The sequence below is a fragment of the Opisthorchis viverrini genome (assembly GCF_000715545.1).
Source record: "Opisthorchis viverrini unplaced genomic scaffold opera_v5_28, whole genome shotgun sequence".
In the NCBI taxonomy this organism is placed as follows: domain Eukaryota; kingdom Metazoa; phylum Platyhelminthes; class Trematoda; order Opisthorchiida; family Opisthorchiidae; genus Opisthorchis; species Opisthorchis viverrini.
In genome coordinates this window covers 1,605,038-1,621,548 of record NW_008751684.1, presented here as the reverse complement: position 1 = coordinate 1,621,548, position 16,511 = coordinate 1,605,038, and the positions used below count along the sequence as shown (strand labels likewise).

General features: G+C 46.4%; 2 protein-coding genes across 2 annotated transcripts in view; one reads left to right on the top strand and one right to left on the bottom strand.

Moving 5' to 3' along the window:
• Positions 1-9,624, top strand: part of T265_12982 (hypothetical protein) — a gene marked incomplete at both ends in the record, with an annotated part of 54,882 nt that extends 45,258 nt beyond the window's left edge. The window contains 4 exons of the mRNA XM_009166596.1: positions 2,483-3,276; positions 4,589-4,726; positions 6,498-7,163; positions 9,065-9,624. Coding sequence (XP_009164860.1) covers positions 2,483-3,276; positions 4,589-4,726; positions 6,498-7,163; positions 9,065-9,439 — 1,973 coding nt within the window. The remainder of the gene's footprint in view (positions 1-2,482; positions 3,277-4,588; positions 4,727-6,497; positions 7,164-9,064) is intronic.
• On the bottom strand, positions 8,091-8,291 carry T265_02344 (hypothetical protein; the record flags this gene model as incomplete). Its single annotated transcript, XM_009166558.1, has 1 exon — positions 8,091-8,291. One exon carries the CDS (start codon positions 8,289-8,291, stop codon positions 8,091-8,093), a length of 201 nt encoding a protein of 66 aa, XP_009164822.1.
• Positions 9,625-16,511: the final 6,887 nt, after the last annotated feature.

Below are 16,511 nucleotides of genomic sequence, written 5' to 3'. Positions count from 1 at the left end.
AACTTATCTGCAGAAAAGCGTCCCCACAGTGTTGTCACCACAGAGAGAGACGACTCGAAGGTCCATTCCAATTTCCTCTGTTCGCTTTCGTGGGCGGAACACCTCGAAAAACAATCTAGCCAGCATAAGATGTACAGTTAACAAATAATGAAACAATGATTTTGCAGTAGGACACTTATCAAACAAAAGATGAAGTCAAAAACGAAATCGAACTTTTGAAGCGAAACAAAGAACTTGGTGAAGGACTCGTTCAGTCTTACAAAACTCATGTGGAACATTTGTTAGACGAATAAAGTGCCCGAAGAATGGCGTATATCTGATTTCGTTCCTGTCCTCAAAAAGGCGCTATATCTGAATGTGAGTCATAGTGACATCAGTTTGGTCGCCATCGCTTCCAGGTTACCCTACACGGGCTTACTAGCACATGAGGGGCGGAATCGCGGAAACCACGAAGAGTTCTCTCCGGGCCGTCTCGAACGCCGTACACATGAATCGCAAATAATCGTTGTTTTCATATTTGGAAACAGCGTTGGTCTCCGTCCGTCGCGGTGCTTTGTGGCGATATCTTCTTCAACTGTATGCCGAACACTTTTGTCACATATCTATGATCATTGTGCTTCGATAGCAATGGGCGCGTGAAGTCCTACGGAGAGCATTGTCCGGAGTTCGTCGCCAAATGTTGTGTTCATCAGGACCGCCACCTGTCACTTTTCTTCTTCAACTTCGTAGTCGACTTACTCACCGAAGTTACGCTCGCTACGTCTTCTATCTCTGGTATCGAGCCTCTTCCACGGGAAGACCTTAAAGACTTGGGTATGCGCACGGTATTGCGATGTCGGGTTCAGCTCCCATCCAGCTACAAAACACATTGAATGATCTAAATGCTGGCATGCACGTCGCACCTTCAAAATGTAATGTATTATTACAAGATTGAACTTGTGCACCACCAAACCTGGACGTGGCATCAGAACTATTAGAAATGGACAGGTTTACTCGCCTGGATGGTTGCATCATGTCGATTGGCAACAATGCTGACAATATGGATGCTACATTTGCTAAAGCCCACTCTTTGCTTCAAATTAGGCACCCCTTGGGTCGGCTTGACATCAGCCTGTCTCTGAAAAGTGGGATCTACAACGCAGCGCTGATTCCATTGTTTCTTTGTGGTTGTGAAACCGCTGTCCGTCGATGACAAGAGAAAACTGTTTGTCTTCGACCATCGCTGCTTTCAAAACACTGCAGTTGTATCATGGAAACATCTGATTAGTGATACTAAAATGCGATGAATGAGTTTCGACGGCGAATCAGTTACTTGTCCGATTATGAGTGGGTTCAGCTGCCCCACCTATGCTGGCTCGGCCATGTGTTGCGTGTGCGAGATAACCAATCGCCTCGCTGTGGCAAATTCCAGCCCAATTGTGTTGGAAGTTGGACAGCGCATGACCTGGAGGCGAAGCATGAATGACCTAGTAAAAGGTCCTGGCAGTACTGGTGCATGTCATCTGCAAGATCAGGGTATCAGGGACCCACCACATCAATGGTTGGAGGTACTCACCCACATGATGATGCCACGCAACCATTGACGGCGTTGTATCTATCCTCCTGTTCCTAATCGTTAATTCCCTGCTCTTTTTCATCCTGTCTTTAACGCTTTTTGTGCCGCCTCTATTCTACACCACCAGCTGCCATAAGGCGCGGTGACCCGGACCCCCCACGCATTTTACAGTTGTCGAATTGAACTGAACTGGACAGTAGCCTTCTTCGGTAGAACGCTAGTTCGGACCGAAATAAGTATATTCAGCACACCAAAGGTTGTGCACCTTTTAATTACTTTATCATTTTTAGTTCAGGGAGCATTTAAACTGTATTACATTAACTACCCCTGGTTTAACGTGACGGACGGGTTACGGAATTCGAGTGTTTTACGAACGAATTGTCTTATTTAAAACTGCCTACTCCTGACTTATCGGATTCAGTCGCGATAAAGTGGCCAGAAATTCATAATGCAACTCAATGCAATTTTTGAGTATTTTGGAGGGTGACGCTAACAATTTACCGTCCAATTGACCAGCCCATAGCAATTTAGTAATACGCTCGCGTTTATTTGTTCATATCTCTATTGTTGGTCCCATTTGTACCACTTTATTCGCATTAACGTGCCTTTCATAAGGTCAGGTTTAATGGCACAAACCTGCTGTTTTCATTGTGTTGCTCAACTGTCTTTTAGGAGGTGGTTTTCCTCTGTGGTGTGGAACTAAGGCGAACTCTCTGTATTGGATATCTGAGGCTGGTTGCTCTCACATTTTTTATTGGACAAAAATATTGTTTGCAGCTCTCTCTGTATCCATGTACAATCGAATCCCCTTTGCAGGCCCTAGTTATCTTTCATGTTCGTGAACCCGACTGTGCTGTATTGCATGTTTCCTATAGAGCGTACACAACTATGTGTCGGCCTCATGTGTTCATTTCACACTTTTTTCAGCCAGTACTTTCCAATCGGATTTTAAACAAACGCCAGTCCAGGAGCATTCAAATGAAGTTCATCCCGCCCTTGATCCTCATGATACCGTCTCCCAATCTCAGGCTGGTGGGCCACTCGATCGTCTAGCGTTTTTTTCACCCATTCTCTTCTCTTGCCTTTGTCACTTCGAAGGCCTGGATATCAGCACTTTGCATCCGTTGTGGGACTGGATTCAAAGCGGGGTAATGGACTGTGCTCGAAAGTTGAACGGATTCACGGTTCCAACGAACTCGGAGGCGACGTGTGGTCACAGTCCGGTTGTCAAGGCACCGATGGAGTCAGCCGTTCAGTCAAAGGACGAGTGCCCCATATGTATGCTGAATCGATGCATGCCATTAGCACATCGTCGTGTGTTCTACGCACATCTCTGTGTAACTTTCATCATTTGTTTGGGGTGGAAAGCTTCCAAGCTGTTCCCTTATCTCTCAACATGTCTCCCGTTCAAAGGTGACCCCAAAAACCATGACAGTGCATCTCAGGCTCAGCTAACCTGGTTTCAGAAGGCGTGCGACAATTCCGTGTGGATTCGCGATCTTGCAGCTGATATAGCGGTGTTCCGGGCTTCCGTCGCATGTGATGATATCTTTTACGCGCGTCGTGTTCCTATAAGCCTTTTGCCCTGCAAAAAAACCGAGAACTTGAACAATGTCCGCTCAAGGATAGAAACTTTGACCGAACTTCGTCTGTTTTGGTGGTCTGTTTGCTCTCAACTGGATGACGTGGAACCTATCGGTCATCAGTTCGTTTCAAATGTGGTGCGTTTTTTTGTTTCCGTGTTTGCTAGTCGTCTGATTTTTTTTCTCTCACTTATCAATTGGAGCATTAGACGGAATCAACCAGCCGAAGTAGCTCTGTGTTTAGAGCAGGAACTAGCTCAGCGGTCACGGCACGGACTTATGAATCGGAGTTCCGTGATGCGGACCCAGCTTCTGCGTCTCGAACGCTGTTGTCTAGGCTTAGATAAGTAAGGAGTATCTCAACCCTGGTGCTTCCCTTCGGTGATATGGCAGCGAAAGAGTGCTATAGCTGCATGATTGCATTTTTATCGGTCGTGGACAGTCCACTGATTGTTTGTCTTGAAAAACTGACAGACCATTGATTCCAATGGTCACCGCCGGTGGACCTTACGGATAAGATTATCCTTAGAATTCAATGGTAGTATTTTTGATGCTGCTCAGTTGTTTCCTGCTACACCGCAGGACGTATTTGGCTGATCAATACGGCAGTCGAACGAATGCCAGCCGTCATTTGTATTCAATTTCCTGGAGCCGGTTCATCCTCCCGCGGGAGTCGACTGCCTGAAAGCACAGTAAAATGTGAATCGACAGACTAGAATGTGAACTACCTTTCAGTCACTGGTAAAACCATTTCGGTCCCCTACTTCGCCTGTCCCTTTTGGGATTCACTGGGATTTCAGTATCCAGTTGAAATATTTTATATTTTTATTTTTTATATATATTATATTTTATTATATTATTATATATTAAAAACCTGATGAACCAGTCGTGGACTGTCGAAGAGTTTCCAGTAACCTTATGAGTAGTGTATTACGCGTATTCTTCGGGTTCACCATGATAGACTGCGTCAGCAGTGCTAACGATGATAATTCACTGCCGTACATTTTACGTGGGACCGTATACTGCCAGGAGCTCGTCGCGTAATGTAGTGTGTGGGTGTGTTGTATGTTCTCGATAATTAGGTATCCACATAAAACCCGAAATCAAGAGTTCATGTTTGTTGTGCCTCTATCCAGTGACCGATATATTAGGGGAGGCTTTGTGAACCTTGTCATTGTTCAAGTCAGCATAGCTCAGTGGGCCACAGGGTTGCGCAAGCAGTCGATATGATGCCGGCTCTCCTTGCAACGACAGTAGGCTCAACTGACTGTGCTGTAAACCACTACAGATGCATTTATCAGCTGACCTATTGCCGTTAAGGTTGAGGTCGACGCTTCACCTCTCGTAAGTTACACAGCGTTGATTGCGCCCCACCTATCATTACCGAAATCTAAACCAGTCAAACACACTATTCATTGCAATCGTTTGCTTCTTCAACCTTTTCCTGCAGTTCTTACCACACCTGATCCGAGACACACTCACTGTTCTTCGACTGAAAGGATATGAGTCGTCGAATAAGAGTTGCCCTCTCCCTTCCCTCGAGCCTCTGTATGCAGACTACTCTTGGCCGTATTCCGAGGGTGACCTGGTAAGTAAAGCATTTTTGTTTTGGGTACCGATTCACTGTTACATTCGCTGGCACCATGTAGCTGCTTTTGTTTGATGAAGTACCCACAGGCCCTGTATCCTTTTTACTATTATTTCTTGGTCCACATCAAGTGCGGTCATTTTCCGGTAAAGGACCTCATGTATCCTTACAAGGACCAAATTTCAGTTCTTCGACTCTCAAATCTTATTGGAGCAGATGATGACCCCCTTGTAGTGGCCACTGTCTACCAGGGTCGCCAATCGCACATTAAACGCTCTTCGTTCAGGGGAATGGGCATGTGCTAGTAATTTTGGCTTACCCTAGGAGTAACTATTTTATTTACTCTTACCGTTTTGCTCATATATCACTTTCACAGAACTGGTATGCCGTATCGCGTCGTATTCTCGGCGTTGAGTCATCTTTTCATCACTGTCCCGTGTCTGCTGACTGCTTATGACATGGATGATTTGACGCGTTGTGCTGCGATTTCCACCGCCTCTGCAAGACATTGTTGTTGAGACTCAGATTACCTGGCGTACAGTGGCTTGTCAGTTCCCTATTCGATCTGTCATGGAAAGCGCACCGTAGTCACAGGCTTTATTAAGACTGTAAAATTGGAGTTTCGCAAGTTGAATCACAGCTGCATTAGACCGGTTTTAATTATACTTGCGTTACGAAATTCGGTAGTATGTAATAGAGGGCACTCGGGTGGGGCAAGACAGTGGGCACATAGCGGGAGTGTCTAGACGGACAGAGAGCAAATGCCCTTTTATCGGTCTAATTTCTACATTAGCAAACCGAGAGGCGATTTTTGTGAACAACTAACATAGTTGCAAGTAAGCTATTTGAGGTCCTGAATCTATTCGTTAACGAACTACGGGAAATACCGATCTACCATCGTCATCCATGCGCAAACCTCAATGTCTGTCATTACCAGCTGACACGAGCTGTTGCTCTCAAAACGAGACCAGCTGTCGCTCGTCAGTTGAAAGCCGAACTCCTTTACCTATGTATGGTGCTTTAGTTTTTTTTCTCAACAGGAGGATTCTTTTCGAGAAATACACTCATTTGCAAATCAATTTGGTTTTCACGGGAGACTCAATTGAATCTCTCGTTTATGATGTCCTCCAGCTGAATGTGCTGCACACAGGCCGCCTCATGATTCATTTGGCACGATATTCGAGATATCGCAGTATATTTTCATAAAGGAGGATTCTTTAAAAAAAGACTCAAAAGGTTTTTAGTATATGACTTCAAAAATTTCCCCAAGTGCAAATTCGTTCATCCAGGTTTAAGCGCGCGATTACCTCGTGGAAACAAGTATCACCGATTGACTTTGGAAAATCTAACCGGGACATTCGGTGCAGATTGACGCACGCAGTAATGGCTTGTGTGGTTTGTGTACCAGAGGATCAACAGCATAGTAATGGCATGCAAGGTTAAAGCCAGTCGCAAAATATTCATTTGTTTATCTAAGTCTTCATTCACGCAGAGGTGTGCTTAATGATTTGCCTGAATACAAGGGGATAGTAACGTTTGAGTTATCTCGGTACCTTGGATAAGCACTTTTTTCAGGGATCTGACCAAAAGATGAGCCACACCAATGCGACGAATGATTCTGTGTGATTCAATGTGTCGCAGCGTCACATTGAGACCGGTTCCGAAAGTAATGTCGCTCTCAGGATCATTTAGAGTGCTTTACAATGTATACCACCATCAAATGTGACTTTGTTCATTCTTCTTTCTTATTACTTCACACTGTCCACCCAAGCTTGAGAAATCTGGTCGTGAGAAATGTGTGGAAGTGAGACCGTTAACCAACCGCCTTCGATGTATCTATGCCGCGGTACCCGCCCTGTTATCTTGGGCCTTTCCGGTGGCTCCTCTAATCCACTCGAATCAGGACCCCGACAACGCCAGTATGCTGCATTTTCTGATCGCCCTAACACCATTGCTGGCCGACGTTTGTTCTATGGGCAACTTATACAAACGTATATCCCACCAGTTGGCGATGGGCACTTTCGGATCTGCTGGATTCGCACGAACACCTAATGACGGCGTCGGTGATGAACATGTGGATGGTCTAGAGTCGGGTGCCGAGTTGCTACTTTCTCGTTTCTCACTGATTCCGTTATGTGGAAATGCTGAGCCAGAAATTGCAGTCAAAGCATGTTTGGATATCACGCACCACTTCCTGAAGCATTCATCCTGGAAAACGCGTGGTGTTGGACTTCTCCTTTTGCGGAACTTGGTGATAATGAATCTACCGTCTTTTTGGACGTTGGAACATCGAAATACCGAAAGTGGTTTGGATGCCGCCAGTTTTTTCCAGCGAATTCGACAGTCCTTCGTAAACCTGTTAGCTGATCCATGGGTTGAAGTGTGCCACCTAGCTATGTGTGCTTTAGCTGTCCTGATCCAGATGGGTGCGCTCAAGGTAACCGTTTTAAATGAGCTTTTCACCTGTATTAGCTTTCTGCAAAGTCTTCTGCTGGACGCTATTTGTCCGAAAATACACATAGACCGTTCATCATCGATATACATATGAAACTGGATTACACATTGCCACTGGGAGCACTACATGCATCGGGTCGTTCAGTTTGTTACATTTAAGAAGGCTATAAATCTTGCCCTGTTAAAGTGCGTGTGGCGTACGTCCATATGATTCAGCCCGTTATCTCGATATGGTTATTATGCGATTTCGCATTGCACCTCCAACCCGAGATTTCCCAGCTGTTGTTGTCTCGTAGCAACACACTTAACCTATACAACGTTTCCAAACTTTAAACCCCCAGTCATCGATCCTCTGAGCAGTGTTACGGGGTGAGTCCAGTTATCTAGGCGGGTACTGCTGCTGAAATCTATAGTGGATGGAGTTTGAATCTTCTCATGCTACCAGCCTGTTTTTCGCGAGCACTTGTTCACCAAAAGCATGGTTGGTCATCGAATCTGTCTGTGATAAATATATGGCTAATCTTCGGATCCGCAGCAGTTCGAGCACATAAACACAAGATAAAATAATATGTTTGCTTGCTTGACAATGCCAGTGACGCTTCGCTCTACACAGTATCGGTTTGATACGACCGAAAATGATGGAATGAACATAAGTGGTGAGATAGAGCACGGTACCACAAGCTGGAAGAACCGAACCATAGGATGGACCACTGTGGTATGTTTGTAGTCACGTAATTTTATAAAAACCGCCTACTTGGTGTGAGGAGGCCTTCAGTAAATATTCAGAGAAACAACCAGATGAATATTCAAATTCCTGCAGGGAAGTTCAGCCCACCTGCATCCTCATTCACATGATGAATGTCCTATGTGCGAAGAGAGACGATGAGACGGTGAAGAGAAACGCTCCTTTTTAAGAATCATACATTAAATGTCCAAACTCGGACCGAATGTTCTGATCTGCAGCAAACCTGTGTAGGGAGTTTGCATAGTGAGGATGAGGACCATACACTAGTCCCGTGTTCTCTTGATCCTCTGCATTCGCTTTTCGTGGATCAATGTATGTTGTGTTGACTGGTGTGTGTAGAGCACTTCTTGTTCCATGCAGTGACATTTTATTCGACATGTATCATGTTTGAATGGCACAAAATACGGTAATTTCCCCAAGAGAAACCTATCAGAAGGGGTACTCGGGTTAGCAATGTTGTGGAATGTAGGTAGCTCGGGTGCGCTGTTTGGTTGGTGGTCTGTTCGCCGAGCTTGGCAGTTGGATTGCAAACGTTTCATCACCAATCGAGGTGACATCGTCAGTGCAGGGTTGAGTGGGTGAATTCCTCCTCTTCTGCCTGTGATTATATAGCTTCTAAACAGTATCTGGTAGTTCTGGAAACGGTCGTCGTGTAGTTTGATTGGTCTCCCGTGAATCTCACGTGGTCTCAATCTCCTGTGTCTGGTTGGTTCGTTGGGTGCATTCAATTCGGCAGTTCTGTATGTGGTTGTCATGCTGTGATTCGGTCGTTTCCTTCTTGCTTTGTGGGTTTTGCTCATTTGATTGGCCTTCTGTTTTTCGTGATTGTCTTCCCTTGACCCAATTAGTCCGTTGGTTGCCGTTAGGTTTCTTAGCTCCGAGTCCCGTGACCGTGTGGTTCTTTCGCTCGTAACGGTTGATAGACTGGGTCAATGTCGATGTGTTTATTGATCGATTTTTGTGTGGAGTACCACACCTCGGCAAATTATCGCTCCCGTTTTGTTCTTGCGTGAGCGAGTACTTGAACATTGTCCTCGGGTATTCCACACCATGACACTTTTTATCCCTGGAAAGAATTCCCTCCAGACAGTCCACACGTTCATCTATATCGATGTTCCGTTTTGCTATCTTTTACCTAGTTCGAGGAGGAATGGGTGGAGGAACTCATTCGCAAAACGAAAACACCCTATTCGCGACGAAATTGGTCTAACCCGTCAACAGAAGATGTAACCACGTATCAGTCGGCTATACGTGAGCGACATGCTGGCGTCCTTGGTCTTGCGGCCTTTGTCCACGCTTACCCTTATACCACTCCAGAATTTCTACCCAGAATAATTACAGAACTGGCAGTTCACGTTCACGATCCACAACCAATTGAGAAAACAGTCCGGGATAGCCTATCTTCCTACTCACGAAGTCATCAGGATACATGGCATGAGCAAAAGCAGATGTTTACGGACGAACAATTGGAAGAATACCTCTCTGTGGTTTCAGCCGCAGCCTATTATATTTGATCACCATTTGAACCTGGTTACCGATGCATCTTGCCCTTCCCTCTATACACGTCACTATTTTGAATTAGCTTCTTTTGACTTGAGTTTTCACACATTCAGTCGAGAAGACGTTCGTTTTGCGTTACAAACTTACCATTTTCTTGAAAACGCTTACTTTTTCAGCACACGCTGACTGTGAAGAAAGCAGTGGGTAACTCTGATCTTGTTACTTGTTTGGCTTTTACGGGGACCGCGAAAAAATAGAGCGCGATCTGCTGCAGTATGTCCAAAGGGCTACCACGGTTCAATTCACAAATCCGTACTGCATACCCTGTCCTGTCAGTACGTTCTAGGAAATTCCCATTCTTTGACGTTTCCGGGACAGTTACAAGGCGAATCAATTTCGATTATTTCGAACAAGCAAATCGCCAGCTCAATAAGGGCGAGCGTCAATCGACCTGCAAACACCGTTGGGCCACATCGCCCTCCCGGCACCCAGATAGATAATTTCCACTTCAGCGGATTAGCGGCGCATCCCTCGTTATCGAATTATGTTTGGCGTCTCAAACCTAGAGTGTTCTGTCCAAACGTCCAACTACAGTGCCGATGGTGGCCTCATTTCTTTTCTGACCACCTGTCCTCCTCGGTTTTTGACTCAAAACATAACTAGGCCAGTTCTGGCCATGCGTAGAATCCTAGTCAATTCGTTTGGAGGTTCTTCTGAATCGTCCAGATTTAATGTATTGTGCGCACATATGGTGGGACGCCTAGGCGGATGTTAACTATTGCTGATTCAGCCAACTAGTTCGACTATCGTGGCCAATTTTTGTATGCATCACGTCCACTTCTAATATTGGTTTTAGCTTTGTTGATTACCACCTCTATGACCTTGTGCGCACATCATATTGCACAGAACGTTTTGTAGCTGGCACAAACCACAGTGGAACTTCTTTGTAAATGGAATTTCGCAGTGAGGTGCCCTTAGGTTAGTTCACCAAGTAGCCGGCTGCTCCTTTAGGTCGCCGTCGTGCCAACACCAATCCTTCTAGCTGCAACATACCCGCTCCATAAGACCTGACCACGTACAGTTAATTTTTTCTACGCATCGACAGCACCCAAAAACCGTTGGTGGGCCCACACAAGGGCCGTTTCCGGGGTATGGCCTTTATCACTGAACGGTTCGGGTGACGTGGTGTTGTCGGTATAAACCGACTTAAGCTAGTCTACCTCAGAGGACCTGACGCCTCAGAGCCCAGACCCATGTCCCCACCCGTGCCACAGTCAGCGGTCCCAGTTTCACCGGGTCGGCTTTCTGTGTACCCCATATCACCCAATCTAGTAGTTCTCGCCCTCAGCGCGCACCTGTTCTAGGCACCGTATCCACCGGCTTTTAGGGATTCTTTTTTGAATGATGTCTTTCTAAGCTGCTGGGTGATATGCTTTGTGTAACCTCCGGTGTCCATGTTCTCCATGCATTTGGCTGTTTTTAGTCTGTTTAGTCTCATCATTAATTCGAGTCTGCTAAAATCCAGGAGCCGCTGCATACCACCAAACGTAACCCTCCCTGGTACTAAAAGCTCTTGTCTGTTAACACGGCGAGGCTATTAACCACTTGTTCAGCTACTCACTGTTCTATTTTAAGCGTCGGTTTGTCCGGACGCACAGTCAAGAAGCCGGAGGAGACAACCCTATTGTGTCGTAGCACCTGGTGCCTGAGCACATGGGAGAAACGCGCCTGTCACACGGTGTCGTCAGGTTTGGCGGCCGATGCGCATTCAGCCTGTCCGTCCGGCATGGAAAAAACTGAAAATGCTAAGTAGTTCTCTACCGGCAGTAGTACCGTCCCAAGGACCTCACCGCCAAGGCCTGTGGGCTCAATAACCCCAGAGCCCGATTACCGTCTTCTCAGGCCTCTCAGTTTATCAATACGACTACTATTAGTAAGGACTATCTCCCTTTTTCTCCTACCGCCTGATCTTATCGAAGGTCGTCCACCTAATGAAGTTTTCTGAGGGGGGGGTCTTCAGTTTTGGGCGATCAACATCATGTCTGTTTTAACGTGCACCCTGACCGCAATAGCAACTTTCCACGCACGTGGAGAACTGCATTCTCACCGTCATTCCACGCTTTTTACAATCTTTTTCCAACTTAACGGTTGAATATATACACGTACCGCGGTCGTACTTCGCGTCATCTCTGGAACATTCGGCATATGCTATGGTCATATCATTAGCCGCAGTTAAGCCGATCGTCGAGCAACGTATAAACAACTCCTAAGGTCGCTATAAATATTCGTGGCTGGGCGACATTAAAATACGGAGGCAATGGCGCTTACACAAATCCTCTCAAGACAGTGAAAAAGCTTGGTGTGACAATACGAATAAAACATAGTGATCATAACAAATACATCATGCGAAGACTCTGACATAAATCACAACAGGTATCAGTGCCAGGAGACATAAAACAATCGCGATCCGAGCCCAGTTCGTTTTCACTGAAGCATTCTCGTTCGTTCCGACTGCAGCTGATCTCTGTTTCCCCTCTGCACGTAGACGAATCCCATCACTAGATGTTGTATGTTCTCCGGAAAAATCACCTTCAGGATTCCTAGTCATCGTAGTTCAGCTGTGGAAAGTCAGAGTTACTTTTCCTCAAAATGTATTGAGGCTAAATTGACGGATATATGGAAACAGTGGGCTTACGGTCTATATAAAGCGCCAACTTTTTGCGTAAAATCTTCCGAGTAATTGCATCTGAGTAATACATTCAAGACACATTTAAACTCAACCTTGAATTGGGGGTGGATTATAACCATACTCTTTCAACATAGACCGAATTTCATCGTCTGTTAGACCCTCCACACGGGCGAGAACCTCCATAGATTTGTACTGTGCACAGTGCGTAAGCTCAGTGGGTGATCTGATAGCAGGGCTTCACAACAATTTCTGTGGATAGAAAATGGCAAGAAACTTTGTGACTCTAAGCTCAGCAAGCAACCTTGTACATCACAAATAATTTTACAAGACCCAATAAAAATGGCAGGCTTCTTAAAATACAGTGATACCTCAGCGGGGAATACCGTCCCTGGTGTTCAGTTACTTACATGAACTGGCCGACGCTAGTGGCGTGCTGTACGGAGATTGCTATGTTTAGGGCTGCGTCTAACGTGTGAAAAGCCAGGTGCTTTTTGGTTGGACCATAACTGGATGGTAGCCGTCTTGGCGTGGTCGCCAAATATGAAGCCAGCACGCTGTGCAGACACCATTGGACAGTGATCCTTCGAGAGTAATGGTGCATATTAATATTCAGTTAATAGTACGCTGTGAGAAATCTTTTCGGGCTTCAGGTTGACAATTATCAGGATCGATTCCAGCACCACATTCCGATCAGAGGTTCGAGTTTGTGTTCGAATACATAGTCGTTTTCGGCGTCCACAACAGTAGACAGCGAGTTCCGGAAATTGACGAACTTGTGTGCTAGTCTGTGTCTCACACAGCTTGCAAGGACTCTGCTTACGGAGAGTGAAATGATGTCCTCTATGCTGATTATCTTCAAAACCGGCACCCTCTCGGTGCCTAACTACCATGCCACAAGAAGGAGGCACGCGGGCTGGGATACTGTCACGTTGCCCACGCCTAAACAAGGGGAGATGGAGCAGTGGGTTTGAACCAAGAACCTTCCGGTCAGTAAATTCGAGCTATAACCACTGGGCAATCTCGCCCCAGAGGGGAGAGAAAAAAGTGTATGAAAGAGAAAGGGAGACGTCAGCAGTGGCATGCTTTCGCCTTCGGCTCAAAAGTCTGACCGCAAGGCTGCGCTGTTTGGCGGGAAATGTAAGTGCATTTCAATCTTTACAGAACAAGTCACCATACCTGTCCCAACCCCAATCTGGAGGACCAGGAGCCTGTCTGTCATAGCTCTCACCACTAACCAACCTGGGATGAGAGACTGCGACTGTCCCGCGGACACCCCCAGTATATTTCATTGGGTCACCCAGGTACAAGAACCGCCACACCACGGTAAGATCCGGTCTCTTCGTGACGGTTACAAACGAGTGTCTGGACGGAGTCCACACAGATGCTGCAAAGGCCGTCTACTATTGATCCACGCCACCGGTAACTGTTGGCAGTGTAATCAATTTGGGCCCATGGCTGGCAGGTTACTGGAAGGCACCAACAAGTTAAACGCTTTTGCTTATTTTGGATAGTATAACTTGGTAAACGCAGTCTCAGGTCAACACAGAGCTGTAAGAGCCGTCCCTCACTGTCCATACATACAGAGTCCAGTGCCTGTTGATGCGCTAATTCTACCCACTAATGCATTCAAATTCACAAGTAGGCACAAGCGATTGATTTCGGTCTTGAATGTGAATTATCAGAATCCGATAATGTAGAGTAATACTGTCTCGTGTTACAAAAGGGTTTTTGTCTCTTAATTCTACGCCACTCACCAATGCTCTTGATGGTCCCTGAGACCTAGTCAGTGCCTGAATGATCTACGTGAGATTTTATGACAGTTGCTTGGGTGGCTATTCTACGGTAAGCTTCGGCCACCAATCTCGGTAAAATCCACTGAGAATTCGGTTGTGTTGAAATGCTCGGACAGGCGGTTTTTAGAACTGTAGCACAGGTCCTTTTAGATGCTGGGCATAAGCGGACACGAAAAACAGACAACGGTCAGCTTCCTCACGGACGTTACCAGACGAATCGCACCAGGGCGACTATCAAAATCTAGTCGAAGGGGCCCTCAGCCCGGACACAGACCCATGCACATGCTGTACAGTGACCTCTGGATCGCCAAAGGCAGGCAGCCAGAAATGAGGTGCGAATGGGGCAGTTAGTCAAACGACTGTGCTTGGGTCCTAGTTATTGCTTCGGATATGCAACATACATCAACTTCAAACGATTCCGGCGCACAAGCAAGAGTAACCCGCTGTCGCATATGCTTCAGTTTACTAGTGTTAAAAGTAGATATGCAAACCGCACATCAAGGCTTGAGGACTGAATTTAACATGCCTGAGGCTGTCGGCGTCAGCTGACGTGCAAATGTCATGGCCGAGACCGATGCGAGAAAAATGGGGTCGCCAGCCTTAACGAATGACCCTACAAGGAATGTCATTGATTGGGTGGGGGAGAAAGAGGGAAGAAATGTATGTGAAAGAGAAACAGGAGAGAGAAGCTGCGATCGACTGGGAAATCTGCGACCGACAAACTGTGCCCCCAACTCCGTGGACAACAACCTCTTACAGCCTCTTATTGGAAGACTTTGCTGAAGTCGATATCATATCGGGACTGTGGCAGCCTTAGCTCTCGTTCTCTGGCAATAAGCAAAGTTGTTAAACCCTGACGAAATTCATGCTGAATGGCATACGACATGTTGTTCTCCGTATGTAGTCGCCGTGATAATCCTCTCTACGATTTTGTCTTCCACACACGTCAGGCTCACGGGTGGACAGCATTCCGGCACATCCTGCCAGATTCGGAAATGTGGTCATTAATCGTATTTTTCCATTCAAATGGAGAACTGCTTTCCCTCAGGTGTATTGTACACTCGCTCGCTAAGGGTTGAGCGGTGATGCCCGCCAGTTCTTTCAGCACCAAAGAGAGTAATCTGGGTCCAAACGACGTATTTAATGAGCCATGTCGCATCTGGTGACATCACGTGCACCGAGCATAATAGGAGAGCTAAAGGCTCGACAGGTCCTGGTAAGCTCGCCTGAGTCATAGTAGTCCGCAAATACCCGCCTTGCCTTCGCTGGCCTCGGTCTCACCTTGATGCGACCAAATTGTGAGTCAGTTGAGATACATCTGGTTTTTGCCTGCGTATGCTGATATGAAAACGGAATGTCATGTGGAATTCACCGGTTTACGAGTCTACAACCAGTTTGCAGTCACTGATAGTTAAGTCTAGCGATGGGGCATTAGTCTACAAGGTCAGTGCGGTGATCCCCAGTAGGAAAATCACCTCAATTCGGTTAGCAGGAGATTGCTGAGACCCAGGTGTTCCACACACGACACCCGTCAGACCGTCACGATTGGCAGACAACCTTTACCTACACCATACCCTATGGTATACAACCTCAGGGCCAGCTGAAACGGTGATCAGCTGCCACGCACACCACTTGCACGAAGAGCACCACACACGATCAAAATGAAAATTAGCCAAACCTTGTAGGAACACTTCCGCGTTGCCTACTACATTTATTAACCACGAACTGAAGTGCACAACGGGAGTTGAGTCTTGTGTGCGGAGACACCGATAGAAAGGAAAACTTCTGCAATGGAGGTCCATTTCACCATTTGACATTGAGGGCTCCAACATGGGCTAGATTCCAAATTTGTGTCTAGTAATGGACTATTTCGGTTTATTTTGCTCGGCGACGCGGAACAGCGGTTAGCGAACTGGCAAGGCATCACTTGATAAATCGGGAGTGTGAGGGATAAATAACCAAGAGCGCTGAAAGGGCGCGTGATATAATAATTGTTAGTTACTGGTTCCTATTCATTGCGTTGTGGGTCAGACAAAAGGGCTCAAGGTGAGTTACCTCAAATAACACCCCTTGACTTTGTTACACCTAAGTGGAACTACTGCACTTCTTTGCATATGCTAAAAAATACACATTAGTGTACGCTAAGGAATTCTTTAGCGGCAAGATATTTGAGAGTGGCCCTTTAATTCACGAAGTTCATGATTTGGTTGACTTTGCGACCTACACAGACCTATTCTCCAAGATGGGGCGGGCCCGCCTTCACGTCTCACGGAGTGCGACCTACACCTATTCTCCAAGATGGGGCGGGCCCGCCTTCACGTCTCACGGATTGATACACAGGATCGAGGCTTTTGCCCAAGTTTCTTTCCCGGGTTTTGTTCTTGTCGGTCAGTGGCTGTCGTTCACCTGAAAGGCACAAGTGAAAAAAGGGTGTAGCACTGCTCTTTATGTTCTCAGCGCGGGGCAGTATGCTCGCCAGCGCGAGGATTCGCATAAATAAATGTCTAATAGTGCTTTAAATTGGGTTCGAGAAGGAGCGTGTACAACCGTCGGAGGAAGGTCATTCCACGCAGCTACTACCCGAAATGAAAAAAAGTTTTGTCT